Raw genomic sequence first — 21126 nt, forward strand, 5'->3', positions numbered from 1 at the left:
TTCAACCCATTTACGTTTAAGGTAATTACTGATAAGTATGTTCCCGTTGCCATTTACTTTATTGTTTTGGGTTCGAGTTTATACACCGTTTTTGTGTTTCCTGTCTAGAGAATATCCTTTAGTATTTGTTGGAGAGCTGGTTTGGTGGTGCAGAATTCTCTCAGCTTTTGCTTGTCTGAAAAGCTTTTGATTTCTCCTTCATACTTGAATGAGATCCTTGCTGGGTACAATAATCTGGGCTGTAGGTTATTTTCTTTCATCATTTTAAGTATGTCTTGCCATTCCCTCCTGGCTTGAAGAGTTTCTATTGAAAGATCAGCTGTTATCCTTATGGGAATTCCCTTGTGTGTTATTTGTTGTTTTTCCCTTGCTGCTTTTAATATTTGTTCTTTGTGTTTGATCTTTGTTAATTTGATTAATATGTGTCTTGGGGTGTTTCTCCTTGGGTTTATCCTGTTTGGTACTCTCTGGGTTTCTTGGACTTGGGTGATTATTTCCTTCCCCATTTTAGGGAAGTTTTCCACTATTATCTCCTCAAGTATTTTCTCATGGTCTTTCTTTTTGTCTTCTTCTTCTGGAACCCCTATGATTCGAATGTTGTAGCGTTTAATATTGTCCTGGAGGTCTCTGAGATTGTCCTCATTTCTTTTAATTCGTTTTTCTTTTATCCTTTCTGATTCATTTATTTCTACCATTCTATCTTCTAATTCACTAATCCTGTCTTCTGCCTCTGTTATTCTACTATTTGTTGCCTCCAGAGTGTTTTTAATTTCACTTATTGCATTATTCATTATATATTGACTCTTTTTTATTTCTTCTAGGTCCTTGTTAAACCTTTCTTGCATCTTCTCAATCCTTGTCTCCAGGCTATTTATCTGTGATTCCATTTTAGTTTCAAGATTTTGGATCAATTTCACTATCATTATTCGGAATTCTTTATCGGGTAGATTCCCTATCTCTTCCTCTTTTGTTTGGTTTGGTGGGCATTTATCCTGTTCCTTTATCTGCTGAGTATTCTTCTGTCTCTTCATCTTGTTTAAATTGCTGAGTTTGGGGTGTCCTTTCTGTATTCTGGCAGTTTGTGGAGTTCTCTTTATTGTGGTGTTTCCTTGCTGTGTGTGGGTTTGTACAGGTGGCTTGTCAAGGTTTCCTGGTTAGGGAAGCTTGTGTCGGTGTTCTGGTGGGTGGAGCTGTATTTATTCTCTCTGGAGTGCAATGAAATGTCCAGTAATGAGTTATGAGATGTCTATAGTTTTGGGGTGACTTTGGGCAGCCTGTATCTTGAAGCTCAGGGCTGTGTTCCTTTGTTGCTGGAGAATTTGCTTGGTATGTCTTGCCCTGGAACTTATTGGCCCTTGTGTGGTGCTTGGTTTCAGTGTCGGTATGGAGGCATTTGATGAGCTCCTGTGAATGAATGTTCCTTGGAGTCAGGAGTTCCCTGGAGTCAGGGTTTGGACTTAAGTCTCCTGCTTCCGATTATCGGTCTTATTTTTACAGTAGTTTCAAAACTTCTCCTTCTATACAGCACCATTGATAAAACATCTACATTAAAGATGATAAGTTTCTCTACAGTGGGGGTCACTCAGAGAGGTTCACAGGGTTACATGGAGAAGAGAAGAGGGAGGAGGGAGTTAGAGGTGACCCAAATGAGATGAGGTGAATCAATAGTGGAGAGAGTGGGCTAGCCAGTAGTCACTTCCTTATGTGCACTCCACAACTGGACCACTCAGAGATGTTCACGGGGTTATACAGAGAAGAGAAGAAGGAGGAAAGTAACAGAGGTGGCCAGAAGGATAAAAGGGGGGAATGAAAAGGAGGGAGACAGATACAGCCAGTAATCAGTTCCCTAAGTGTTCTCCACCGTCTGGAACACACAGAAATTCACAGAGTTGGGTAGAGTAGAGAGGGGTTAGGGAGGAGACACAGGCGACCTGGTGGAGAAAAAGGAGGGTCCAAAGGGAGAGAGAGCAGTCAAGCCAGTAATCTCACTCCCTAGTGAAAAATGGGTCCTGAAGATTGGGTCCTTAAAGGTACAAAATTGGTAACAAATACATAAAAGCAAAAATTAAAAATCTAGAGTAGAGTTTGGAATTTCAAAAATACGATGTTAAAGAAAAGAAGAAGGAAAAGAAAGAGAGAAAGAACGAACAAACGAAAACAAACAAGGTCGCGAAAATTATAAAGTACAGGTACAAAATTGATAACTAATACCAGAAAGCGAAAATTAAAAATCTAGAGTAGAGTTTGGAATTTCAAAAATACGATGTTAAAGAAAAGAAGAAGGAAAAGAAAGAGAGAAAAAACGAACAAACAAAAACAAACAAGGTCGCGAAAATTGTAAAGAAAGTACAGGTACAAAATTGATAACTAATACCAGAAAGCAAAAATTAAAAATCTAGAGAAGAGTTTGGAATTTCAAAAATATAATGTTAAAAAAAAAAAAAAGAAGAAGAAAAATAAAGAGAGAAAACAAACAAACAAATATGAACAATGTCACAAAAATTATAAAGAAAATACAGGTACAAAATTGATATCAAATACCAAAAAGCATAAATTAAAAATCTAGAGTAAAGTTTGGAATTTCAGATATACAATGTTATATAAAAGAAGAAGAGAAAGAAACAGAGAAGAAGAAAAAAAAAAAAAAAGTCACAGAAATTATATATAAAAAAAAAAACTATAGGTACAAAATTGATAACATATACCAAAAAGTGAAAATTAAAAATCTAGAGTAGAGTTTGGAATTTCAAAAATACAATGTTAAAGAAAAGAAGAAAAAAACAAAAACAAACAAACAAAAAAAACAAGGTCAAAAAATTATAAAATATATATATATGAAGTTTGCTGAAGAAGAAAAAAAATAGGGTCTTTTTTTTTTTTTTTGCAAAGTAATAGGTTATAAAAGTGAAAATTAAAGGAACGATAGAGGACTTAAAAATTTTTTTTTTTAATTAAAAAAAAAAAGAATGATCGTAAAAATAATAAAAATATATCTAGGACTTTTTTTTTTTGGGTGTTGTGGGTTCAGTTCATTTTTGGCTAGTTCCTTGGTCAGATTTATATTTCTCAAGATCTATAGGCCCCTTCCTATGTAGTCCGTAGTAACCACAGGGTTTTGATCTATTGCCTGTAGCTTCCAAGGCGTTTCCCTCTGTTATATCTTCTTCTGTTTGCTAGTCTCTTCAGTATCTGGTTTCCGCCCTGACTCAAAGGGCACGGTGGAGGACGCTTTTTTTTTTTTTTTTAGGCTTACTTGTTCAGTTGCGCTGTGGGGAGAGAGGGAGGGATGCTGCAAACAAATAACACTGGCGTGGGCTCGCAATGCCTCAGCCACCCTGGGTCTGCCCCTGCTCACGGCGCGTGTAGCCTCCCTGTCCACACTGCTCGGACTCTAGGTTGTTCCGCCGGGAACAATCCGAGGCTGGCCCTGGGCTGCATGCACCTCCCAGGTCCAAGCCGCTCAGGTTCAGGCACTCGGGTAGTCCTCAGAGGCGCAGACTCAGTTGGGCCTGCGTTTTGTGCTCTTCCCAGGTCCGAGCGCCAATTTGCTCTTCCCAGGCGAGCGCCAATGCTGCGACTTATCGCCTCCCCGCCACTCGGTTATCTGGATGTAAAACCGGCGCACCTTCTCAGGCAGATGTTGACCGTCCAGACCCCCAAGAAGTTTTAGTTAGCAAAGAAGCCTGCTTACAATTTTATAGATAATGTCTCTCTGGGGCTGCGATTGCCCCCTTCCGGCTCTGGCTGCCTGTCACCGGAGGGGGAAGGTCTGCAGCCGGCTATCTCTGTTCAGTCCTTTGTTCCGTGCGCGGGCCTGGCGGTCTTAGGTTAGGGCTGGCTTTTCGCGTGGTAGGTATCCCACAGTCTGGTTTGCTAGCCCAAATTATTTCGCTCAGATAGCGCTCAGGGTATTCAGGCCAGATTCTTACTCTCAGTGATGCAGCCCACGCCGCGCCTCCCTGCCCAGCCCCGGTTTGCTAATGGCGGATGCAGGCGTCTGCGCTGCTTCTCTGCTGGGGGAGTTACCGTAGGGCTCACAATCTGCGAGTTTTAAATTGTTTATTTATTTTTCCCCCTGTTATGTTGCCCTCTGTGCTTCCAAAGCTCGGCACAGATTCGGCAGTGAGAAGGTTTCCTGATGTTTGGAAACTTCTCTCTTTTTAAGATTCCCTTCCCGGGACGGAACTCCGTCCCTCCCTCTTTTGTCTCTTTTTTTTTGTTTTTAATATTTTTTCCTACCTCCTTTCGAAGAGTTGGGTTGCTTTTCTGGGTGCCTGATGTCCTCTGCCGGCATTCAGAAGTTGTTTTGTGGAATTTACTCGACGTTTAAATGCTCTTTTGATGAATTTGTGGGGGAGAAAGTGTTCTCCCCGTCCTACTCCTCCGCCATCTTGGCTCCTCCCCCAGTTGGAGACTTTAATACCCCACTCACACCTATGGATAGAGCAACTAAACAGAAAATTAGCAAGGAAACACAAACCTTAAATGATACAATGGACCAGTTAGACCTAATTGATACCTGTAGGACATTTCACCCCAAAACAACAAATTTCACCTTTTTCTCAAGTGCACATGGAACCTTCTCCAGGATAGATCACATCCTGGGCCATAAATTTAGCCTTGGTAAATTCAGAAAAATTGAAATCATTCCAAGCATCTTTTCTGATCACAATGCAGTAAGATTAGATGTCAGCTACAGGGAAAAAAAACTATTAAAAATACAAACATATGGAGGCTAAAACAACATGCTTCTGAGTAACCAACAAATCACAGAAGAAATCAAAAAAGAAAACAAAATATGCATAGAAATGAATAAAAATGAGAACACAACAACCCAAAACCTGTGAGATTCAGTAAAAGCAGTGCTAAGGGGAAGATTCATAGCAATACAAGCTTACCTCAAGAAACAAGAGAAAAATCAAATAAATAATCTAACTCTACACCTAAAGCAACTAGAAAAGAAGAAATGAAGCACCCCAGGGTTGGTAGAAGGAAAGAAATCATAAGAATTAGGGCAGAAATAAAAAGAAACAAAGGAGACCATAGCAAAAATCAACAAAGCTAAAAGCTGGTTCTCTGAGAAGATAAATAAAATAGACAAACCATTAGCCAGACTCATCAAGGAAAAAAGGGAGAAGAATCAAATCAACAAAATTAGAAATGAAAATGGGGAAATCACAACAACAACACAGAAATACAAAGGATCATAAGAGACTACTATCAGCAACTATATGCCAATAAAATGGACAACTTGGAAGAAATGGACAAATTCTTAGAAACATATAACTTTCCAAAACTGAACCAAGAAGAAATAGAAAATCTTAACAGACCCATCACAAGCACAGAAATCAAAACTGTAATCAGAAATCTTCCAGGAAACAAAAGCCCAGGACCAGACAGCCTCACAGCTGAATTATACCAGAAATGTAGAGAAGAGCTAACATCTATCCTACTCAAACTCTTCCAGAAAATTGCAGAAGAAGGTAAACTTCCAAACTCATTCTATGAGGCCACCATCACCATAATACCAAAACCAAACAAAGATGCCACAAAAAAGAAAACTACAGGCCAATATCACTGATGAACATAGATGCAAAAATCCTTAACAAAATTCTAGTAGACAGAATCCAACAATATATTAAAAAGATCATACATCATGACCAAGTGGGCTTTATCCCAGGGATGCAAGGATTCTTTAATATTTGCAAATCAATCAATGTGATATACCACATTAACAAATTGAAAGATAAAAACCATATGATTATCTCAATAGATGCAGAGAAAGCCTTTGACAAAATCCAATATCCATTTATGGTAAAAACCCTCCAGAAAGCGGGCATAGAAGGAACATACCTCAGCATAATAAAAGCCATATATGATAAACCTGCAGCAAACATTATCCTCAAGGGTGAAAAATTGAAAGCATTTCCCTTTAAATCAGGAACAAGACAAGGGTACCCACTCTCAGCACTACTATTCAACATAGTTTTGGAAGTTTTAGGCACAGCAACTAGAGAAGAAAAAGAAATAAAAGAAATCCAGATTGGAAAAGAAGTAGTAAAACTCTCACTATTTGCAGATGACATGATCTTCTACATAGAAAACCCTAAAGACTCCACCAGAAAATTACTAGAGCTAATCAATGAATATAGTAAAGTTGCAGGATATAAAATTAACATACAGGAATCCCTTGCATTCCTATACACTAATAATGAGAAAACAGAGAAATTAAGGAAACAATTCCATTCACCATTGCAATGAAAAGAATAAAATACTTGGGAATAAAGCTACCTAAAGAAACAAAAGACCTATATATAGAAAACTATAAAACACTGATGAAAGAAATCAAAGATGACACAAATAGATGGAGAAATATACCATGTTCATGGATCAGAAGAATCAATATAGTGAAAATGAGTATACTATCCAGAGCAATCTGTAGATTCAATGCAATCCCTATCAAGCTACCAACTGTATTTTTCAGAGAACTAGAACAAATAATTTCACACTTTGTATGGAAATACAAAAAACCTCAAATAGCCAAAGCAATCCTGAGAAATAAGAATGGAACTGGAGGAATCAACCTTCCTGACTTCAGACTATACTACAAAGCTCCAGTCATCAAGACAGTATGGTACTGGCACAAAGACAGAAAAATAGATCAATGGAACAAAATAGAAAGCCCAGAGATAAATCCATGCACCTATGGACACCTTATCTTTGACAAAGGAGGCAAGAATATACAATGGAGAAAAGATAATCTCTTTAACAAGGAGTGCCGCAAAAACTGGTCAACCACTTGTAAAAGAATGAAACTAGAACACTGTTAACACCATACACAAAAATAAACTCAAAATGGATTAAAGATCTAAACGAAAGACCAGAAACTATAAAACTCCTAGAGGAAAACATAGGCAAAACACTCTTTGACATAAATCACAGCAGGATCCTCTATGACCCACCTCCCAGAGTAATGGAAATAAAAGCAAAAATAAACAAATGGGACCTAATCAAACTTAAAAGCTTTTGCACAATGAAGGAAACTATAAGCAAGGTGAAAAGACAGCCTTCAGAATGGGAGGAAATAATAGCAAATGAAGCAACTGACCGAAAGAATTAATCTCAAAAATATACAAGCAGCTCCTACAGCTCAATTCCAGAAAAATAAACGACCCAATCAAAAAATGGGCCAAAGAACTAAATAGACATTTCTCCAAAGAAGACATACAGATGGCTAAAAAACACATAAAAAGATGCTCAATATCACTCATTATCAGAGAAATGCAAATCAAAACCACAATGAGGTACCATCTCACACCAGTCAGAATGGCTGCTATCCAAAAGTCTACAAAGAATAAATGCTGGAGAGGGTGTGGAGAAAAGGGAACCCTCTTAACACTGTTGGTGGGAATGCAAGCTAGTACAGCCACTATGGAGAACAGTGTGGAGATTCCTTAAAAAAACTGAAAACAGATCTGCCATACAACCCAGCAGTCCCACTGCTGGGCATACACATTGAGGAAACCAGAACTGAAAGAGACACATGTACTCCAATGTTCATCACAGCACGGTTTACGATAGGTAGGACATGGAAGCAACCTACATGTTCATCAGCAGACAAATGGATAAGAAAATTGTATGTATACACAATGGAGTATTACTCAGCTATTAAAAAGAATACATTTGAATCAGTTCTAATGAGGTGGATGAAACTGGAGCCTATTATACAGAGTGAAGTAAGTCAGAAAGAAAAACACCAATACATATATTAACACATCTATATGGAATTTAGAAAGATGGTAACGATGACCCTATATGTGAGATGTCAAAAGAGACACAGATGTAAAGAACAGTCTTTTGGACTCTGTGGGAGAAGGTGAGGGTGGGATGATTTGAGAGAATAACATTGAAACTTGTATATTATCATATGTGAAACAGATCGCCAGCCCAAGGTGCTCAGGGCTGGTGCACTGGGATGACCCTGAGGGATGGGATGGGGAGGAAGTTGGGAGGGGGGTTCAGGATGGGGAACACATGTATGCCCATGGCTGAGTCATGCCAATGTATGGCAAAAAAATACTACAAAATTGTAGCCTCCAATTAAAATAAATGAATTAAAAAAAAAAATAAAGTTCCTTCTTTTTAATAGAGGGGAAAAAAAAATAACTGAAAAAGGTTTGGTCCTGTAAGACCTATTTAACAGGTGCTTTGTTTCCTAGCTACAGCCCAGCAAACTTGCCATTTGTTTCTACTGAATGTCCATATGAAGTCTACAGCAGTTGGAAATTACTTCTGCTTTGTTTTGGACCTGTACAACTGTTTTGCTCAGGCTAGGATTATTTATTATTTCACTTATTTTCTCAACAGTTTACTAAAAAACTTTTAAAGAAAATAACCATTTTTCTAATAAAGGCATTTTATTTTGATTTATTTTGATTAAACTTTTAATCATATGGAAAAAAGATAAACAAGACATGTTCAAACAGACGATGTAAAACAACACAACTTCTCATAGCTATGATTCAACTTCTTTCGCTGAGTATCGTGGCCATCGGGCATCACTACATTAACTAGCAAACTTTTTTTTTTGCCTTGACTTTACTTTTTCATTATTTGTGTTTGCCTCACCTGTGAGAGGAGAAGGCAATGGCAACCCATGCCAGTGTTCTTGCCTGGAAAAGCCCATGGACGGAGGAGCCTGGTGGGCTGCGGTCCATGGGGTCGCTAAGAGTCAGGCACGACTGAGTGACTTCACTTTCACTTTTCATTTTCATGCATTGGAGAAGGAAATGGCAACCCACTTCAGTGTTCTTGCCTGGAGAATCCCAGGGACGGGGGAGCCTGGTGGGCTGCCATCTATGGGGTTGCACAGAGTTGGACACGACTGAAGCGACTTAGCAGCAGCAGCACCTGTGAGAACCGTCTTACTAACCCCTTAGCCTGTGTCTTTATCACTGACTCTGCCCCTTTGTTCAAACAACAGTTGATGGTTGGAACACCCTTTTAAAGATTCAGTAGATACTCATAAGAAAATTCATAATTGTCTTATTCATTAATTCTTTGAAGAAATATTTATTGAGCACAACATGTGCTAGGAGCTGTGCTAGGTGCTGATCTACTATAGTGAATGTGATAGAGTTTGAACCCTCAAGGATCACATTATTTAGTAAGAGAGACAGAGAAGGAAACAAGCAATTGCAGTACAGTACGGCAAGTGTTGTAACTGTGGTGTGTATTCTTTTCATAAGCCATCTTTATTTTAGTGGCATTGAAATGTAACTCCTTTATTCTATTCCAGAAATGATTATATGTTCTACAGGTTGTGTGTGCACTCAGTCGCTCAGCCTTGCCCAACTCTTTGCCGTCCAATGGACTATAGCCCACCAGGCTCCTCTGCCCATGAAATTTTCTAGGCAAGAATGCTGGAGGGGGGTGCCATTTCCTACTCCAGGGGATCTTCCAGACTCAGGGATCGAACCCGTGTCTCTTGTGTCTCCAGCATTGGCAGGCAGATTGTTTATCACTAGCTCCACCTGCTCTACATAGCTCAACACACAGTTATCACACAAACCACAATATAAGAAACTCTTAATTCTCATCTTATTTTTGTTTTATTATCAGCCATTACCTCTATAGGATTTTTGTCTAAGATTATTCACACACCATTACTCATTAAATGTTTGATTATTACTGTATAATAATCATTGCCATGAGCACTAACCTGGCAGAAATCAATCCTTTTTATATTTTCTTGGTCACATATTCACAGAGTTGATGGATGTTATTACTCAACTTCTTATTGTGTTAACAAATATGTTACATGTTAACTGGTGCCTATGGAGTAAGTGCATGGAAATCTAGTAAAGCATAATAAACCACCAAGGTGATGGTTTGTCAGTCTTACTCACAACATCAACATTATAAAACTTCTGAAGATCTTTAATAATGCAATCATTTACATTGTGAAAAGCCCATTAATAGATTCCAGACCCTCCAAAGATGAAAAAAGGTAGCCAGAATTGTAAACCAATAATTATGATTGAATATGAGAAGTGATGTATCAGAGGAGTATACAAAATTCTGTCGGAGTCGAAAGGAAGGCAAAACATTAATATGTTAGTAACGGCAAATAAATACTGTTTAAAAGCAAAATTCCATAATGAAAACAAAGCATTGTTTGAGTTTTGAGGTTGAGTAACAAATAGTTGTGTCTGTATTCATGAAGCAGAAAATTTGATTGGGTCAAGTGGCTATGGCTTTTCCAGTCGTCATGTATGGATGTGAGAGTTGGACTATAAAGAAAGCTGATCGCCTAAGAATTGATGCTTTTGAACTGTGGTGTTGGAGAAGACTCTTGAGAGTCCCTTGGACTGCAAGGAGATCCAACCAGACCATCCTAAAGGAAATCAGTCCTGAATATTCATTGGAAGGACTGATGCTGAAGCTGAAACTCCAATACTTTGGCCACCTGTTGTGAAGAATTGACTCATTGGAAAAGACCCTGATGCTGGGAAAGATTGAAGGCAGGAGAAGGGGACAACAGAGGATGAGATGGTTGGATGGCATCACCAACTCAATGGACATGAGTTTGAGCAAGCTCTGGAAGTTGGTGATGGACAGGAAGGCCTGGCGTGCTGCAGTCCACGGGGTCGCAAAGAGTCAGACACAACTGAGCAACTGAACTGAAGCTATTTCTTTTCTTCTTCAAGAGCATTCATTTAGGTAACCTTTCACAGAAGTGGGGCTCTAACTTTGAAAATATTAACCGTTATCATAGTCAGTAGAGTATGTGAAGTTATTTTGTATGTGTATGTAGTGGATTTTTTATCATTTCTTATTTCAATACGGGGAGGAAATCTTAGTTGATATTGCTGCCTATAACTGTAATATATATACACTTGCATATTTTCAAACAATATTGAAGTAATAAAAAATGTGGAGTCAAAATTACCTCTTAGTCCAGCTTCCGAGAGAGAAACTATTGTTAGCAGTTATTATGTGAATTCCCAAGTATTTTACAAACATAGTTTTATATTACATTGTTCTTACTATAGAAATATTATTCTGTAAAATGCAGTTTTTTTTCAGCCAGACAGTGGAATACTTGCCAGAGTAGGAAAACTTACTTGTTTTGACATGCAAAAGTATCTATGCTATATTAAATGGATTGTTTTCTTTTTTTCTTTTTTTAAAACCTTTTTATTTTGTATTGGGGTATAGCCAGTTAACAATGTGATAGTTTCAGGTGAACAGTGAAGGGACTCAGCCATGCATATACATGTATCCATTCTCTTCCAAACTCCCCTCCCATCCAGGCTGCCACATAACACTGAGCAGAATTCCATGTGCTATACAGTAGGTCCTTCTTGGTTATCTTAAATGTATTGTTTTAAAACTAAATAGAATATCAATTCTCTTTCATCAGTGTAAATAATTTGGGTTTAAAAGTAGTAATTTTTTGTTCACATGTGCCTCTTTTTAAATTAAAGTATATGACTATAGGAGAATATAAAGCTTGCAGATGTACTACTGAAAATTAGTCTTTAGTGCTCTGGGTTTAATTATTGAAATAAAAAGAAATGGATGCAAAATTTCAAATACCTCTTCCAACAGATCTTTATAATGTGTTATTTACTTTGCATGATAAAACTTTCATTAAGATTCTATGACGGGTTTCCCAGGTCTCTGGACTCAGGACTCACCAGTGCATTACAGGACCTCTCTGTCACAGACACACACCTTGTTGAAGTGGATGGAGACACGCTCTCCCTGTATGGCTCGGGAGCGCTGGAGTGCCTGGATCGCAACTGGAGCGTGCAAACAGCAGGAATGGTGACAACAGTGTCCTTCACTTTCATAGAATTTGATGAAATCGTCCAAGTGCTTCCCAAATTGAAGATTAAGTTTCCTAATTCTCTGGTAAACATTTCCTTTTTGTTGTATATTTGAATTCTTCTCAGTCATGACTTGTATATTCAGGCCAAGGACCTATTTTAACTTTTATTTATGCCGTTTCTATCTGGCAGGGACACTGAGTTCTTGTGTTGAATTTCTGAATCTGAGATTTAAATTAGTATTCATAAATGGCCTTGCAGTATTCTGTTAATATTGGAAATTTTCTCTCTAGAAAATGCTTCCTTATGGAGTATGAAGGACCAATGTAATTTTATTCAAGTGATGTGCTTCTACTTTGGGAAACTTTCAACAGGACCTCATCTAACTCTCTACTATATATTCATTTACTATACCTGGTATTGACAGGACAAGTATACTCACATATAATTTTTATAGTAGTCTCCTAACAACATTTAAAACCATTTTAATAGCTCATTAAAGTTACTTTGAGACATTCGCCTTTTCCAGTTATGGTATTATTATATTAATTATTAGTATGAATTTGTGAAAGCTGTGATTTCTGAGTTCTCTCTTGAGTTTTTATTATCATTGTGTTTTTTTCAATTAGCTAGTGATTTCCCTCAATAACGCTTTTTAAAAAAATTTATTTATTTTAATTGGAGGCTAATTATTTTACAATATTGTAGTGGTTTTTGCCATACATTGACATGAATCAGCCATGAGTGTACATGTGTTCCCCATCCTGAACCCCCTCCCAACTTCCTCCCCATCCCATCCCTGAGTGTCATCCCAGTGCACCAGCCCTGAGCACCCTGTCTCATGCATTAAACCTGGACTGGTGATCTATTTCCATATGGTAATATACATGTTTCGATGCTATTCTCTCAAATCATCCCACCCTCACCTTCTCCCACAGAGTCCAACAGTCTGTTCTTTACATCTTTGTCTCTTTTGCTATCTTGCATATAAGGTCATTGTTACCATCTTTCTAAATTCAATATAGATACTTTACTCTGTATAATAGGCTCCAGTTTCATCCACCTCATTAGAACTGATTCAAATGCATTCTTTTTAATAGCTGAGTAATATTCCATTGTGTATATGTACCACAGCTTTATTATCCATTCGTCTGCCGATAGACATCTAGGTTGCTTCCATGTCCTGGCTATTGTAAACAGTGCTGCAATGAACATTGGGGTACATGTGTCTCCTTCAATTCTGGTTTCCTCATCACCAACCCTTTTATAATGTATTTTGTTCTTTTGTTATATTCTCCTTTCTAATAAAAAGGATAGAAGTGGAGACAGTGTGTTTAGAAAAGATCATCCAAATTTACAGACAGAACATTTCTATCAGCATTTCAGTGTTAGTATTTTGTTTTCTGATAGCCAGTTTAAGTAGCCTACATACTAATTAGCAAGATAAAAGTAGTAATGGTTAACTAGTTCTTCTCAGAAGTACTGTGAGCCCTGTATTTGTAAAGTTCTGAAAATTTTACTTCTGGTTTTTCCTTTGTAGATTTAATCTCCATGTAAAGCATATAAAATCATTGTAATATCTGGAAGAGTCTGAATTATTGTATATTTATGTAATTTTTTAGAAATGTAGTTAGTTAATAGATAGGTGGATGTCCTTTGCAGAATGGAAATCACTTCGAATTCAGTATTGGGTGGCTTAATATATTCTATCAATAATTTTGTATTAGATGGATTAAAGGTATTTAAGTTTAATACATTTAGTTGGTTTAATGAAAACATATTAGCTAGTTTAGACTTATTTGGGGAATGATAGTGAAGCTTTAATGGTAACATTTTAAGATGGTTAGAGTCAATATTTACCCCTTTTTTTGTTTATTATTGTAGCACCTTAAATTCAAGGAAACAAATCTTGTAATGCTGCAGCAATTTAATGCACTAGCACAGCTCCGTCGAGTTGACCAGTTGACAATTGATCCTCAAGGAAATCCAGTTGTCAATTTTACACTCTGGAAATATTATGTCCTGTTTAGGCTGAGCCATTTTAATATGCAGAAAATAAATGGAACAGAGGTAAGCTAAACACTAAGTCAACTATAGAATTAAAATGTTCCTTTTAAAGGGAAATAATCATAAAAATATCCAGGAATTTATGTATAAAATCACGATTGAACTTTTGAGAAATAATTTTTTTTTAAATCATCACATTTAAAATGTTGAAAAGCTAAAAATATTTGTCTAAAAATTTCTAGTATACTAGGCAAATTTTGTGAATAAATTAGTAACCAAATCATGGTGAACAGTAAATACTTTTTTCTATTGTTTTTGAGTATTCAAAGAAGGATTGATAGGATAATAGTTTAAAATGAAAAGAAAAAGAACACTTCTGTAAGTAATGTGATCTTTGTGTTTTTCAGAGTGTTTTACATACTGACATGCAAAAGGGCCTGGGGAAGTGATACTAAATGTCATTTAATAAAGGTTGTGATAGAGGAAGGGAAGAATAACATGCAAAAAAAATGTACATAGGGAAAGAAGAGTGATTTTAAAAAGAAGAGTAAGAGGGAGAAATAAGCAAGGAGGAAAGTTAAAAGAAGAAAAAGTCAACATGAATGAAAAAGGAAATAAAACAAGCATAAGTAAAAGTCTAGATTGCTTTGTTAATAGTTTGTAACAGCTGATTGGACATATCTACATTGTATAATTCAGGTCTGGAGCCTGAATAACTGGAAAATTATTAGCAAAGAGTTGTTTTTCAAATTGATTCTGCTAAGCTTGTCACAAGGGTAATCCCCCAGCTATCCAAAGATCATGTTCTCTTTAAATATTACTTTGGAAGAAGAGAGAGAAATGCTTCTTCTTCTACTGTGGAATTCCAGAACTGAGTTTAGATAATCTTCCAAAGGAAAAAATCTTTTAATATGCTACTAGTATTAGTGTGATTATCTCTTAAAATTCAGACCTCCTTATTGTAAGATGAGCTATAATCAACTTTGCTAGCAGGGTGATAATAGCAACTGTAGTCCCTGCAACTGATACACTATAAGTAACTCTGGCCTAAAACTTGAGAACTCCAGCATGCCATCAGGAGACTGGAGGTCTCTGGGTCAGCACACAAGAGCCATGTGAAATTTGCATCAGCTATGGTAGGTCCATGACCCCAGTATCAGCCATCTGTTGAAGATGTAGGGCAAACCTGGAACCTTCAGATGACTATTAATTTCTCCAACTAGCTCTCAAGAGATTGGTTTTAGTTTTATGTACCCTCTTGGTATTTCCCCAGAGAGGTTGTAAGTACTGGTCAGATCTAATAGTTCCAAAAGTTTACAAAGCTAGCCTGGACTGTAGGGTAGTTATTTTAGCTATAGGTGAGGAATTCTCCCTCGTTAATGGCCAAACCATTATCTTGATTAACCCCAAATACTGTATTTACCCAAATGTGGATCACTGCTGGAGACATAATAGTTATTATAAAACCTTAAAATAGGAAGTAATAGTATAATATAATTGTATAAAGTAGAGAAGAATGAGAAAGAACCAATGTAATGTACTCTGATTTAAAGTTCTGAAAATGTCAATGCCCAGGAATATTTGACCTTTTAATAAAAGACCTGGAATAAAACTGCTTATCTCGTCCTTGACAATATGTGATAGTGTCATGCTGTATTTCTGCTTTTCTCTGTATGAGAGAGAGTGAGCATTGTGAGCATCAAGAGAAGATGGAGCAGTGGCCTACACTGGCCACTAGGTGACTGTGTTAGACCAAACAAGTTAGTTGTCAGCTGGAGGAATGATTCCAGGGAGCTGCAGCCTCAGTAACTGCTGAAGTCTAGGGAAGGAAGGGAAAGAGTCAGCCTGCAGTGATTCATATGTATAAGTCGCTTGTGAATTATGGGTTATTTTCCAGAAAATCCCTGTGTAGGTAATTATAACAAGTGTTAAGAATAAAGATTTTAAAGATCCAGAATGTATCAGGGTCTCTCAACCTCAGCTCTGTTGACATTTTGGACCAGATTATTTTTTGTTATGGGGACTGTCCCGTATGTTGTGGGTTATTAAGTGGCTTAAGTGGCTTCAACTCACTAGATGCTGGTAGCATCTGTCCACCAGTTGCAATGAGCCAAAAGCATCTCCAGATGCTGGCAAACATTCCCTAGGGGCCAAAGTGGCCCCTGATTGGGAACCACTGAATTCTATTGGCAAAGAAATAGTATTTAAAATGCAAGAAACCTAATTTTATATTTAAAAAATGCCCAGATATTAATGTAAGTCTTGCTTTTAGCTTTTAGTAGTTTCTTGGTTAACACAGGAACGAGCCCACATGGGGAATATAGCTGTGACAAATTATTCCTTGTGGGGAGAAAGGTGGATGCAACTTGAGAAGAAGCAGGAGTGCCATTCCTAATCCAATGTTCATTCCCTCAGAAAGGGATGAAATTATCCTTTCAGGAACAAGATATTGACAACACGTTGACTTGCCTTTAACACATTATTAAAGTTAATCTATTCCATCGACACTTGAGATTTTCCCCCTTAAATCATTCTACTCAAAGAAGCTTTGGGATTTTTGCAAAAAAAAAAAAATTGATTAAGAATTTAAGGTGTTTCAAGTATAATCCTCAGGAACCATGGCTTCTAAGTCAGAGCTAACACCTCACCTCCCAGCCCTCTTCCATCACTATAAGCCACATTTGTAAATCTACATTCTAATCAAGCTCAGGGAGAAAAGAGAAATATCAGTCAGAACTCACTCTCTTCTTACAGCCCAGGAGAATGTATTTTCCCTGAAAAGAAATTTTTTAATTAATTAATTTATTTTTGGCTGCTGCATCAGGTCTTAGTTGCAACATGTGGGGTCTTCCTTGCAGTGCATGGCTCTGTAGTTGCGGTTTGCAGGCTTCGTTGCCCTGCAGCATGTGGGATCTTAGTTCCCCAACCAAGACTCGAACTGGCATCCTCTGTATTGGATTCTCAACCATTGGACCACCAAGGAAGTCCCTCCAAGAAAATATTTAATCTGGACATTTCTATGAGATTGTGTTAGTTGTATCAAGTTAAGAGGCAATGTCATTTTTTACCCCTTTCCTATTTGTCTCTTCAGGTGACGCAAAATGATATGATAATGGCTGAGAGGCTGTTTGGAATCCTAGCCCATGTAGCATCTTCTGAATTACCCCAGTACCGTCTGATTTCAATACTGGGTGATGCCAGGTAAACTTTCATTTCTATAGTTTTTATAGAAGTATTGTTGCACCAGACAAAGTAATACATAACACACACTTCTTAATTGTGCTATTTATTCATTCCACAAACATCCTAAATTTGTTTTTGTTTGGCCTTCTCCAAAGTATTGGGGATATAAAGATGAATATGATAAAGTTCTTGCTTTTTTGTGGCTTATAAGCTAATAAATTAACTTACTAGTTTATGAGCTAATAAGATAAGACATTTCAGATGTTGTAAGAGAGGGCTGTAAAAGTATGGGAGAGATTACGCTTTGGAAGAACATTGAGGAAGGCTTCACAAGGAGTTAACGTTTTTCTAGCTCGTCGGGAATGAATAATCTTTTTTTCAGATACAGGGTATGAGGGAAGGAGATCTGCAAAGGCACAGGGAGTTGTAAATAATTCAGTATAATTAGAGCATAGGATGATTGTGAATTGTGATAGAGAGTGAAAGTAGAAAGATTGATTGTGATCTGATTTTGAGGAGCCCAGAAATCCATGAAAAACAAAATGAATACTGTGCTTTGTAATTAAGCACAACAATCATGTGGTTAGATTCATGTTCTAGAATAGCTGCCATTTGAGAGGATCGAGATGGAAGGAACGGAGACCATTCAGGAGGCCAGTCTGTATTCCAGGAGAGAGGTTATAAGGGTCTGAACTAAGAAAGAATAGAGAAGATAACTGAAAAACACAGAGAAGTGTACCTGACAGAAAACACGGACTGACAGGGTGCGGCGTGGAGAGAGGAAAGCCAAAGATGGCGTGCCAGTCACGCCTCGGTTATAGGGAATTCACCCTGACCAGAGGAAGGAGAAAACAACTGGTATACAAGAAATGAGCTATCTACAAAGTCACTGAGAGGGACAGGGAAGCAGCCTCTAGCCTGGGCCTGGAGGGGGTCCCACAAGGATACCACAGAGCCGGTCCACCAAGACACTGCCACCTTGGCTACAGTCTGGGGCTGGGGAGTCAGGATGCCTGTCCAGACCATGGCCTCCACTGTTCACACAGGGGTCAGGGAGTTCCCCGCTCCCCTCCTCAAAACTTGGCTCTACTATGATTCATACCAATAAAAGGGGTATCTGGCGTGCTTACTCTCCCACTTAGTTCAGTTCTGATTTCAGAGCTTACCCATGTGTATCTGATTGGCAGAGCTGAACTCTCTAAAAAGCCCACAGAACATTCTGGAAAAAAAGTACTGAGCGAGGTGCTGCTACAAAATGAGCAGTAAATGTAAAAAATAGGAAGCACTGAATTAAAGAAATGATGTTGTGGAAAGACTCATTAATAAGTGGGCTTCCCTGGTGGCTCAGTTGGTAAAGAATCTGCCCGCACTGCAGGTAGACCTGGGTTTGATCCCTGGGTTGGGAAGATGCCCTGGAGGAGAGCATGGTAACCCACTCCAGTATTCTTGCTGGAGAATACCCATGGACAGAGGAGCCTGACGACCAACAGTACATGGGGTAGCAAAGAGTTGGACACGACTGAGCAACTAAGCACAGCACATAATGCAAAAAATTTTAATAACCTGAAAAAAATAATCCCAGAATATCCTCAGAGAAAGGATGTTGAAGTTTGCCAAGTTTCTTTCCCTGTTTGGGAGAAATAGAAAAGTATATGTTTATCTATGTGTTTTCAAATCTCAAGGGCTACCATTAGAAAAGAAGATAAGATGTACAATTTCTAAATCATTAAAAGAAAAAAACCACTGATCAACAAAAAATGCAGGATGGGAAGAAAAAAATTAACATGTCAGTTATCACAATAAATATTCATGAATGAAATTCTATTAATTGAAAATAGCTCTCAGCTTGGGTTAAAAACTAAATTTCATTTTGTTTTTGAGACATACTCCTAAAGCAATATATAAAGGTTGAAAATAAAGGGATGGAAAATATATAACAGGCAAATAACAATAAATAACCATGGGAATATTACTACTAGTGGTGATAGAATTGATGATGTTGTTCAGTTGTCCAGTCGTGTCCAACTCGGCAACCCCGTGGACCACAGCATGCCAGACTTCCCTGTCCCTTACCATGTCCCAGAGTTTGCCCAAGTTCATGTCCATTGCATTGGTGATGCCATCCATCCATCTCATCCTCTGACACCCTTTTCTCTTTCTGCCCTCAATCTTTCCCAGCATCAGGGGCTTTTCCAATGATTTAGCTGTTCACATCAGTGACCAAAATGCTGGAGCTTCAGCTTCAGCATCAGTCCTTCCAATGAGTATTCAGGATTGATTTCCTTTAAGATTGACTGGTTTGATATCTTGGCTGTCCAAGCAACTCTCAGAAGTCTTTTCCAGCACCACAGTTCGAAGGCATCAATTCTTTGGCACTCTGCCTTCTTTATGGTCCAGCTCTCTCAACCATATGTAACCACTGGGAAGACCATAGCCTTGACTACATGGACCTTTGTTGGCAAACACACTAAGTTTGTCATAGCTTTCCTGCCAAGAAGCAATGGTCTTCTAATTTCATGGCTGCAGTTACCATCCACAGTGATTTTAGAGACCAATAAGAGGAAGTCTGTCACTACTTCTACCTTTTCCCTTTCTATTTGCCCTGAAGTAATGAATGGGGTCAGATACCATGATGTGAGTATTTTTAATATTAATTTTAAGCTGGCTTTTTCACTCTCCTCCTTCACCCTCATCAAGAGGTTCTTTAGTTCCTCTTCTCTTTCTGCCATCAGAGCATTAGAGTGATATCATCCAAATAACTTAGATTGTTGCTGTTTCTCCCACCTATCTTGATTCCAGCTTGTAACTAATCCAGCCCGTCATTTTGATGATATCAAAAACTTAAAATCCACCAAAAAAGAGAATTATGAAACTTAATGTAACCAAGATCACAGCTTCTAAATATGTTAACAAATATAAGTACATATTAACAAATTCACATTATTGTGGTAAATATTTAACCTATTTGATCATTTGATCAAATAAACACAATTAGAAAATAATACTGAGGATTTGAATAACTCACTTAACACACTGTACCAAATAAATGTATTTAGAATTTTATTTCTAGAAACTTATTCCCAATTCAGGGGGAAAAAAGCCTATTTAAATACCTATTTAAAACTTTCAAAAATTGAACATATATTTAAACTCAAAGAAAATCTTCATATATCTCAAAAAGCATATTCATGCACATAACTTTCTGTAATGATAATATCATAAAATTAAAAAAGAATGAGACAAAAACCTGTACAATTGCAATTGGAAAAGCAAAGAAACAAGAGAAGCAAATTCTCAGAAAACAAGATACAACTGCCTTAAAACTTTAAAAAAGTTGTTTGATCACAAAGTTATAGACAGCACAAACATAGGTATCCAGGGATTTTCGTTACAGTGTTTATAATGTTAAATAACAAAAATACGAAAATTCACTCAGTTCAGTTCAGTTCAGTCGCTCCGTTGTGTCCAACTCTTTGCGAACCCATGGACCGCAGCACGTCAGGCCTCCCTGTCCATCACCAACTCCCAGAGTCCACCCAAACCCATGTCCATTGAGTCGGTGATGCCATCCAACCATCTCATCCTCTGTCGTCCCCTTTTCCTCCTGCCCTCAGTCTTTCCCAGCATCAGGGTCTTTTCAAATGAGTCAGCTCTTCACATCAGGTGGCCAAAGTATTGGAATTTCAGCTTCAACATCAGTCCTTCCAATGAACATCCAGGACTGATCTCCTTTAGAATGGACTGGTTGGATCTCCTTGCAGTCCAAGGGACTTGCAAGAGTCTTCTCCAACACTGCTGTTCAAAAGCATCAATTCTTCAGTGCTCAGCCTTCTTTATAGTCCAACTCTCACATCCATACATGACTACTGGAAAAACCATAGCCTTGACTAGACGGACCTTTGTTGACAAAGTAACGTCTCTGCTTTTTAATATGCTGTCTAGGTTGGTCATAACTTTCCTTCCAAGAAGTAAGCGACTTTTAATCTCATGGCTGCAGTCACCATCTGCAGTGATTTTGGAGCCCCCAAAACTAAAGTCAGCCACTGTTTCCACTGTTTCCCCATCTATTTCCCATGAAGTAATGGGACCGGATGCCATGTAT

General features: G+C 37.9%; 1 protein-coding gene across 5 annotated transcripts in view; it reads left to right on the top strand.

Moving 5' to 3' along the window:
• Positions 1–21126, top strand: part of LRRC49 (leucine rich repeat containing 49) — a 157607-nt gene that overhangs the window by 123214 nt on the left and 13267 nt on the right. For all 5 annotated transcript variants that reach the window (XM_005211301.5, XM_005211300.5, NM_001100343.2 and 2 more), the window contains 3 exon segments: positions 11682–11919; positions 13719–13904; positions 16933–17042. In XM_005211301.5, coding sequence (XP_005211358.1) covers positions 11682–11919; positions 13719–13904; positions 16933–17042 — 534 coding nt within the window.

Source organism: Bos taurus, chromosome 10 (genome assembly GCF_002263795.3).
Source record: "Bos taurus isolate L1 Dominette 01449 registration number 42190680 breed Hereford chromosome 10, ARS-UCD2.0, whole genome shotgun sequence".
Taxonomy (NCBI): domain Eukaryota; kingdom Metazoa; phylum Chordata; class Mammalia; order Artiodactyla; family Bovidae; genus Bos; species Bos taurus.